Consider the following 9,253-nt stretch of genomic DNA (forward strand, 5'->3'; position numbering starts at 1 on the left):
GAAGAGCAGTCAGTTCTCTTAACCTCTGAGCCATCTCTGCAGCCCAATGTCTTGTGGCTTTGTAACCTCCCTTCCGTCTTGCTCCTCCTGTTTCCTCTCAGTCTCCCCATGTCTCTCTCGTGCCCTCTCCTTTTCTCTCTCTCTGCCTGGAAGTCCTGCCTAACCTCTTCCTGCCTAGCTATTGGCCATTCAGCTCCTTGTTAAACCAATCACAGTGACATATCTTTACACAGTGTGAAGGAAATTTCCACAACACTTCACCCCCTCCCCTACATACGTTTACTCTTAAAACCAGAACCACTTCCTAGCCTCTGCCGTCATGGAATGGCTGTGAGGGATCTTTCCTGCAGGAAGTCAGCTCACATTATGAAACCTCTTCAGCTTTGTTCATTGAATTTACTTTAGAAAGTTGCCTGTGGTCTACTGAGAATATTGAGAACGTATTTAAAGGGCCTGGTACAAAGGAAGCTGTCGGCGACAGTGAGCTGTCCCCCTCCACGTAGTTCTGCCAAATCGGTGCTACAAGAGGAAAGTGCTATTCCAATTCTAGGGAGAGAAAATATTAGGTGAGCCAGTTTGTTTTTTTGTTTTGTTTTGTTTTTTTGTTTGTTTGTTTTGTTTTGTTTTCAAGAGCTAAGGGACAGGAAGTCTGCATGCCCAACATTTAAAAGTTCATTTCTGGACTGAACCTGGTTTTACCCCTATCTCTACTCTTTCTTGTCGAGAACAGGGTTTCTCTGTTTAACAGCTCTGGTGGTCCTGGAACTCACTCTGTAGACCACGCTGGCCTTGAACTCCTAGAGATCCACCTGCCCCTGCCTCCCAAAGGCCTGCAGCACCACTGCCCAGCTCCACCTGCACTCTTGTTTGTTTGCATCTGGGATTTATTCTTGTGTGTTTTGAATACATGCTACCTTAAAATATTTCCTTTAGGAAGTCAGACACTGTATGGTTTTTTGGTTTTTCGAAACAGGGTTTCTCTGTATTGCTTTGGAGGTTGACCTGGAACTCACGCTGTAGACCAGGCTGGCCTGGAACTCACAGAGATCCAGCTGCCCCTGCCTCCTGAGTGCTGGGATTAAAGGCGTGCGCCACCAATGCCCGGCAACACTGTATGTCTTAAATACGAGCCTTTATTTTCTCTTTTGCCTTGCTCACTCCTAACAGGTACCACACACAAAGATTCCCTTTGAGGAACTGCCAACTCCAGGAACCTCAGACCCTGATGGAGAAGAACATAAGAGTACAACCACTGTCAGAATGGTGACTAGCCACTCTGCAGATAAGGAAACAAGTCACCCCAACAAAGGTGGGTCCACTCTTACGGAACCCATGAAACCCAGAAGCAGAAGAGTCAGAGACTGAAAGTATAAATTCCATGCCAAGCTTTGTGTGCTGGGTACAGAATCCAATATCAACTTTAGTTTACTGGCTTTCTGGGACTATCTCTCAACCTTGAATTGTAACTAGTGGCAACTCCCTGCAAGGGCCAGCCGCTGGCTCTGGGTGTTGCGTTGCTGACCCCGAGTTAAGATTCTTGTGTTAGCCGGGCATTGGTGGTGCACGCCTTTAATCCCAGCACTCTGGAGGCAGAGGCAGAGGCAGAGGCAGAGGCAGAGGCAGGTGGATCTCTATGAGTTCGAGACCAGACTGGTCTACAAGAACTAGTTCCAGGATAGGCTCCAAAGCCACAGAGAAACCCTGCCTTGAAGAACCAAAAAGACTCTTGTGTTAATGCATACTTCCAGGTGCAGGTGCCAGTCTGGCTTTAAGAACTCTACAGTACTTGCAAGGATTTACAAAATGATTTTACATCCAGGTGTGGTAGCACATGTCCATAACGCTCATTTTCTGAGGCACAAGGATTGCAAATTGGACACTAGCCTGGGCTACCCAGTAAGACTTTATTTGTCAAAACAAAATAATAGCATGGGACTGCAGGAGATGCTGCTTCAAGTGCAAAACAAAACCTTGCAGATTGGTATGCCTGTGTACAGATCACTATCCACAACATTTAACACATGGAAGCAACTCAGTATTCCCAAACAAATGAATGGAGAAAAAATATAATATGTACACACAGTGGGATATTACTTAGCCCCAAAAGAGAAATAAATGCTTACAGATGCTATAATATACGTGAGGCGAGTTCAGCCAGACACCAAGGACAATATGGTGTGAGCCCACTTGCATGAGGTACCTAGAGGTGCTGAAATCAGTAGATGGAGATAGCAGAGTGGTGGCTTCTAGGAGCTAAGGAGGGGTACATGAAGAGTTACTATTTAGTGTGTGTAATGTTTCCACTTTGCAAATGGGAAGGATCCATGTTTTTGAGAATGTGGTTCAGTAGCAGAATGTTTACCTAGCCTGGTCCAGGTCCTGGGTCCGAGCCCTGGCACACACATACAAAAGTCCAGTAAATGGATGGAGGTGATGATTGTACATGACTAAGCTGCACGCTTCCAAGAATTAATGTTGGCCAGGCATGGTAGTCCACAGCTTTAATCCCTGCACTCAGGAGGTAGAGACAGATAGATCTCTGTGAATTGGAGGGCAGTATGGTCTACAAAGTGAGTTCCAGGACAGCCAAGGACTGTTAGGCAGAGAAAGCTTCTCTAGAAAAACCAGACAAAAAAAAAACAAAAACAAAAACAAAAAAAAACCCCAAAACAAAAACAAAAACAAAAACAAAAAAACTTGCTATGACACAAAAGGAGAGAGAATTTCTTTATGGTCTGTTCCAAGATAGAAAAACTGGGGGCAGGGTTAGAGTTTGGATTAATTGTTACTCATTGCTGGCTCAAACTATCTGAGAGAAGCAGCTTGAGGGAAGACGGGTTTGCTTACAGGTCAAGGGGATGTGGTCCATTGTGGCAGGCAAGGCGTGGAGGCAGGAGGGGTAGGATGCTAGCTAGCCATATTGCATCCGCAGGTAGGAGACAGAGCGCAGATGGGCAGTGGAGTGAGTTAGTAAACAACTTCCTCTAGCAAAGCCTTGTGCCCTAAAGATTTCACAACTTCCCTAATGATGCCACCAAAGGCGGGGATGGGGGGACAGTGTCAAACTCCCCAGCCTATTGGGGAGACTTCACATCCAAACCACTACATTTAGTTAGGACTTTTTTTTTTCTCACATGTGTGGTGCTAAGTCTGAGATGCGCTTGGCATGCTAGGATGCTAACTCAGCACTGTATCGCTGCACTGTATCCTTCGCCTGTGAGGAAAGCTTTGCCCCCCACCCCCCATATCACATCACAGCTTGTTTTACTTTTGAAAAGTGTTGACTCTCTAGGGCACTGCTTCTCAACCTTCCTAATGCTGTGACCCTTTAATACAGTTCCTCATGTTGTGGTGACTCCAACCACTAAATTATTTCATATCTACTTCATAACTAATTTTGCTACTGTTATGAATTGTAATGTAAATATCTGATATGTGACCCCTTTGGGTTTTTTTGTTTTGTTTTGTTTTGTTTTTTGAGACAGGGTTTCTCTGTGGCTTTGGAGCCTATCCTGGCTCTCACTCTTGTAGACCAGGCTGGTCTTGAACTCATAGAGATCCACCTGCCTCTGCCTTCCGAGCCCTGGGATTAAAGGTGTGCGCCACCAACGCCCAGCTCCCGTTGGGTATTTTTGAAAGCTGTCAGCTAAGATTGTAGGGAAAGTCTGATCTTCCTGTCTCTCCAGCTTTTCACTGGATGGTGGACATTATCTACAGCTGAGGAAAACAGCCGCCCTCAACTCCCCAGAATTAAGGGGCTCTGTGTAAAGTGGGTAATGGGAGAAATTAAGTAAAGCAGCTTTGTTCTGAAAGAGGAGTGTGGGAAACTCTTCACGAGGAACTCGGGTGGAGAGTGCTTGTATTGTGGCTATCAGGCTGGATTAGAATGCTGGTGGAACCCTCACATAACAGGTGGGAGTCACAAAGGACCAGTTTTCATTCATCCTAGCAGGGCAGGCTGCTGCCCCACGAAGTACAGAACTGACCACCAAAGAAGAGCAGGGGAATAGATAACAGATGACCCACAGCCAGGGCCACTTCTTCCCAAATTTACAGCCTGCTCTGAAAATGGTTAGATGACCTTATGCTTCCTGGGTTTGCCAGGATCTTGATAAAAGGTGAAGGAAGTAGCCACACCTGCATTCCTTTGCTCTCCCAGGGTCTCAAAGTTCCCAACCACTTTATTTCACAGCTCTGTAGCTCAGTGACCTTGACACTGATAAAATCCAATGGGTGCAAAAGAACCTGTAGGTGGGAAGTAACAGTTGCAAATTGACGATAAAGACAGCAATCTGTCAGAGCTGGCTTCTGAACCCGCTATCAGGGTTGTTGAGGAAATTACCCTCTTTGCATATGTTTTGTTACATTCCACTTAAGGTAAATTCATCTGCCAACTGTTAAATTATAGTCATTAGATCCTAATGGTTCTCTATCATGGCATTTTTCTCTTTCCAGATAACACAGCTGATGAAACACAGACAACAGATAAGAGAGGTAAATGAGAGTTTGGTCCTTTGGGAGCTAAAAAGAAAGTTTACTCTGAACCTAATTTTTGAGAAGAATTCCATTCTTTCTTGGATCTCAGTCAAACAAGAACAGAATGGACCATCTTCCAAAACAGATGACTCCCTCCCTCCCTCCCTCCCTCCCTGATTTTGGAAGTGCTGGGAATTCAACCCAGCACCTTATACATACTAAACTGATGCTCTGCCACTAAGTAACATCCCCAACCCACTTTAACTTTTTTACTTTGAGACAGAGTATCACTAAGTTTTGCCCAGGCTGGCATTGAATTTGCAATCCCCCTGCCTCATCTTCACAGATAGCTGGGATTATAGGACTGACTTGCAGGCCTAGCACCTTCAATTTTATAATTATTAAGAGAGAAAAGGAAATTCCATATATCCAAAACAAGTAGGACTGCAGGCATAATGCAGTTGTAAAGCACTTTGATAGTACAGGACCCCAGTACTACACAAACCCGTACACACTCTCTCTCTCTGCCCCCACCTCTCTCTCACACATCTTTGTCTCTCTCTCACACAGACAGACACAGACACACCTTTCTCTCTCTCTGTCTCTCTCTCACACATACAACTTCCTCTGTCTCTCTCACACACATACAACTCTCTCTCACACACAGACAGACACACCTTTCTCTCTCACACATACACCTCTCTCACACACACACACAAACACAGACACCTCTCCCTCTCCCTCTCCCTCTCCCTCCCCTCTCTCTCTCTCTCTCTCTCTCTCTCTCTCACACACACACACACACACACACACACACACACACACACACACACACACACACAGTGCATTTACTTAATGGCCGCTGTGGAGAATGACAACACACCACAGTTTAGTGTTATTTATTGTATTGAATAAGCTGGCATCCTTGTTCTTCATTGTTATGGGAATAATTTGAGGTTTTCCCACTTAAATAATGTTAGCTCTAGGTTTGTCATACAGAGCCTTCATTATGTTGAAATATGTTCCTGTTTTCTGGGGCTTTTGTCATTGACAAGCCATAAAGAAGCATGGCCATCAACAGTGAAGCCAGCGTATTATCTGTGACAAATTCAGAGACTCTGAAATCTCTTGATTCACAAGATGGGATTAGAGCGGGGCAGGGGCTGGGGCTTGGTGGCCTGGTGCTTGACTAGCACACTCAAGGCCGGGATTTACTCCCTGGCACCAAGAAGAGAAAAATGGCTTCCACACTTGACTCGGGTTCAGCTGTACTTGGGAGATGAGCAGAGACAACTCAGTGCTGAGCGCAGCAGGGTAGTGCCATAGCTTGCATCTATTAATTCCTGGGAGTCATGGTTCTTTTCCCTTCCATTCAGATGGCTTGGCAGTAGTGACTCTGGTTGGAATCATAGTTGGAGTCCTACTAGCCATCGGCTTTGTTGGAGTGATCATCATTGTGGTTATGAGGAAAATTTCTGGAAGGTTCTCGTAAGTAACCTCTTCTCCCATGTGATACACGAACATAGGCAGTCCTGCTTACCACTCTAGAAACCTCTGCACAAGGTCGTCTTCAGCACTCATCACCTCCACAGGTGCAGCCTCTGATGTTTTCCAGGGACAGACATCAGTGTTGGCTTTAGGAGTTTCTAAAAACACACTCAGAGCCCCCAACTGACTTCCCTTTGAGGTCTGAGCAAATTGGATCGCTCATCTTAACTTTCAACCCAAACTTGAAAGAAAATCCAAACCTAGTTTTAACTTGTTTCCTAATCTCCTTGTGCTGGGGGAAAGCACCTGTCACAGTGCCAGGCCCCTGTGGAGTGTGTGTGTGTGTGTGTGTGTGTGTGTGTGTGTGTGTGTGTGTGTGTTGGGGGGGTGTCTTTTGTATTTATATCACTCCATCACACCTGTCCTGCACACCCTACCACCACACAGATCAGGTCATTGCATCTTAGTGACATTGACTTTAGGAGGGAAGAGCCTTACTCCTGGCTAAGCTTCCTTCGCACTGTTCCAACTCAGCACCAGGGAAAAACCAGAGAAAGATGATGCTGGTTGGGGAGGGGAGAGGATGAGCCATCTGCCACTGGGAGGCGGCTGATCTGCAGCTGTCAGTGCATTGTGTTTGGAAATGTCTGGACTCCTGACCCTGCCTTTGTAAGGGTTAGGTGTGGAAGGGAATGTCTGGGGAAGAAGGACACAGGGTTCTGGGACAGAAACCACAGAACAGGCCAATAGGCTCAATGACTATAGGGCAGGGAGTGACTAGTCCCAACAACAGTAAAAGGAGTAATAATTCTCTTTATTTTCACAGGCCCTGAAGAGCTGAACAGATCAAGCTGTTCTCCCAACATACCTGAAAATAAGAGTGCTTCCAACATCCCCTGCTTCCCATCCTCTGCTTATGGAGGAAGATGACCCATGGAACGCCCCCCTCACCCACAGCCATGGCGACTCCTCCACTTGCCAGAGGTGCCAAAGGACAGACACATGACAAGCCATGGCCCCTCAAAGCATATGCCTTTGGAAAACAGACATTTTTAATATATGTTTTGTAATAAATGATTCAAAAGACACCATGCATAGAAAATGGAACAAAACCATGTTAAACTGACTTGTAACCAAGACAGCATCACCAGTTGGCTTTAGTGACTGTAACCATGGCTTCATCCTGGCCATTCTCTACTACTGTTAAGAGGCAAAGGAGTCTGGAAATGTTTATTGAATCTGTGGAGTAGTTGGCTCCGGTGTTACGTCAAAGAGGCTCGGGCTTTTTTACAGTTGCTGACCTGTTGATATGTACACATTTCGGGTAGTGGGGTCTGTGTTTAAATGTGTTTGAGTCATAGAGTTGAAAATGTAAACTTAAAGTCAGGCATGATGAGCTGCCCCTTATGGGAGTCTAGTTGGACCATTTCAGAAGCATCCATTGTGGCTTCAGTTCCAGGAAGATACTTCACTGTTTACAATTCTCTAAACCATCTCTAAGCCATGATGCCTTCATGGCCCAGAGGTCTGTCCCCTCCGCTTCCCTTGGGTGATGGAAACCCCAGGTTAAGGAGTCACATCCTCACCTCCCTAGACTCAAACGTTGGATGAGCTGCTTCTTTCTGGACTGTGGAGATCTTATTCCAGATGTTGAAAAGGCTGTTGGATGTCACAGGTTGCCAGAGGCTCAGCAACTGTAGCCCCAAGAACAGACTTGGTCCTTAAGCAGAAGAGACCCCTGTGTAGGGGTCTGGTGTAGGGAATAAACCAACCAGTTTCTAGCATCTGCCTTCTGCCTCTGAGGAAAAACAGGGAAAGCAAAAATAATCTCTTGTAATCTTAGTTGCTTTTATGCGGCTGGATGCCAAGGTCTGATTTTAAAATAAAAGATGCTTCCAATATTCATGACATACCCCATCTTTCTGTGGGTTCAATTGAAAAGGTCCAAATAATGAGTCCACGGGGACGCCCTGCCTTTTCCACCCAGCTTGGCACTTGTCTTCCTGTGGATGTATTGAGTTCTTCTGCACTGTGTCTGCACTGGACTAGCCTGAAGGCTGTGATATGATCCTTACATCCTCTAGCCTAGGAAGAGTTCACAAGATGGGGAGAAAAGTGGACCAATGTGCCTGTGTGTTGACCCGGCCCAGCTGGCCCAGCAGGTTACAGACTCTCGCCCATCACCTGGCTAAGAGAAGCAGATTAGAGGGATCCTGTGAATGAATCATCTTCCTTCTCGTCAGTCAGATTCCAAACTGGAGCTAGAAAGAATGCCCATTTCTTCTTTCTATCTTTTCCCTTCCCACCTCCACCCCACCCCCTCACTGTAGAAAAATAACAGTCCAATCCAAGCTATACATGGGAGTCAGTGCCTGCCGGGACAGGGCTGTGGTGTCTTGGTCACCTGTGTTGCTCTCAATACAGTGTAGAAATCTTTTCAAATAAAACATGATTGTGTACAAACATGAGTCCAACCTTGGGATAAATCCACCGAGTCTGGATGTCATTTCTGCTAATATTACAACACACATTTATTTATTTGCTTATGGATTTTTGAGACAGGGTTTCTCTGTGTAGCCCCTGCCTATCCTGGAACTTGCTTTGTAGACCAGGCTGGCTTTGAACACGGCCGGCTAAGATTATATCTTTTATATCCAGCTGCCTGTTGACTTAAGGGAGAGAGAGAGTATCCATGATCACAGGAAGTTTATCCCCAGGAAAGAAACACAACCACGGCTTTCACCAGTATCTCTACTGAAGTAGAGAGTCCAAGGCCAAGGAGAGAAATAGGATGAAAGCCAGGTTACATCTTGGGTCTTGAGCAATTTTATCTTGCCTTGGACACTCAGGGCCTCCCTAGGAACCTGACTTTGGATCCAGGGCTCAGCTGTCCAAGAACAGGAAATGACAGAAGGGAAGGCCCCACAGACCTGGCCAGCAATACCTCCATCCTGAACCCACTTCTCACTTGTTCCCCCTACACAAGACTGTCCCAGACAGGGGGCTGGTCCCTTTCTGTCAGTCATCCCTCTGTACCTAACCACTCTGCTGGGATTCTGTTGTTACATTGTTGACCTTCTGCAAGGTCACTTGTAAAAGTTGAATGTTAGCAGTAGTGGCTTTTTGCCTCTAAAGCCAAACGCCCAAGTGGAGTCAGAACTAGATTGATAACAGATAGTTTATAAAGAAAGTACTCATGCAACCGAGTCAGTGATCAGGTTTACACTGGATGCTTGCTTGTCTGCTCAGTCAGGTGGAGGAGAGAAAAAAATGCCCGCCTTCGTGCCTC

General features: G+C 46.0%; 1 protein-coding gene across 2 annotated transcripts in view; it reads left to right on the plus strand.

Moving 5' to 3' along the window:
* The window catches only part of Pdpn (podoplanin), a 36,945-nt gene extending 29,064 nt beyond the window's left edge, over nucleotides 1-7,881 (plus strand). Inside the window, exons 3-6 of one of the 2 annotated variants that reach the window (XM_027399973.2) lie at nucleotides 1,168-1,309; nucleotides 4,456-4,494; nucleotides 5,853-5,964; nucleotides 6,791-7,881. In XM_027399973.2, the coding sequence (XP_027255774.1) occupies nucleotides 1,168-1,309; nucleotides 4,456-4,494; nucleotides 5,853-5,964; nucleotides 6,791-6,797 (300 nt within the window). In that variant the 3' untranslated portion in view covers nucleotides 6,798-7,881. Of the gene's footprint in view, nucleotides 1-1,167; nucleotides 1,310-4,455; nucleotides 4,495-5,852; nucleotides 5,969-6,790 lie in introns of those variants that run through there. The other variant, XM_027399975.2, reaches the window with a different exon arrangement.
* Nucleotides 7,882-9,253: the final 1,372 nt, after the last annotated feature.

The sequence above is a fragment of the Cricetulus griseus genome, chromosome 2 (assembly GCF_003668045.3).
Source record: "Cricetulus griseus strain 17A/GY chromosome 2, alternate assembly CriGri-PICRH-1.0, whole genome shotgun sequence".
Taxonomy (NCBI): domain Eukaryota; kingdom Metazoa; phylum Chordata; class Mammalia; order Rodentia; family Cricetidae; genus Cricetulus; species Cricetulus griseus.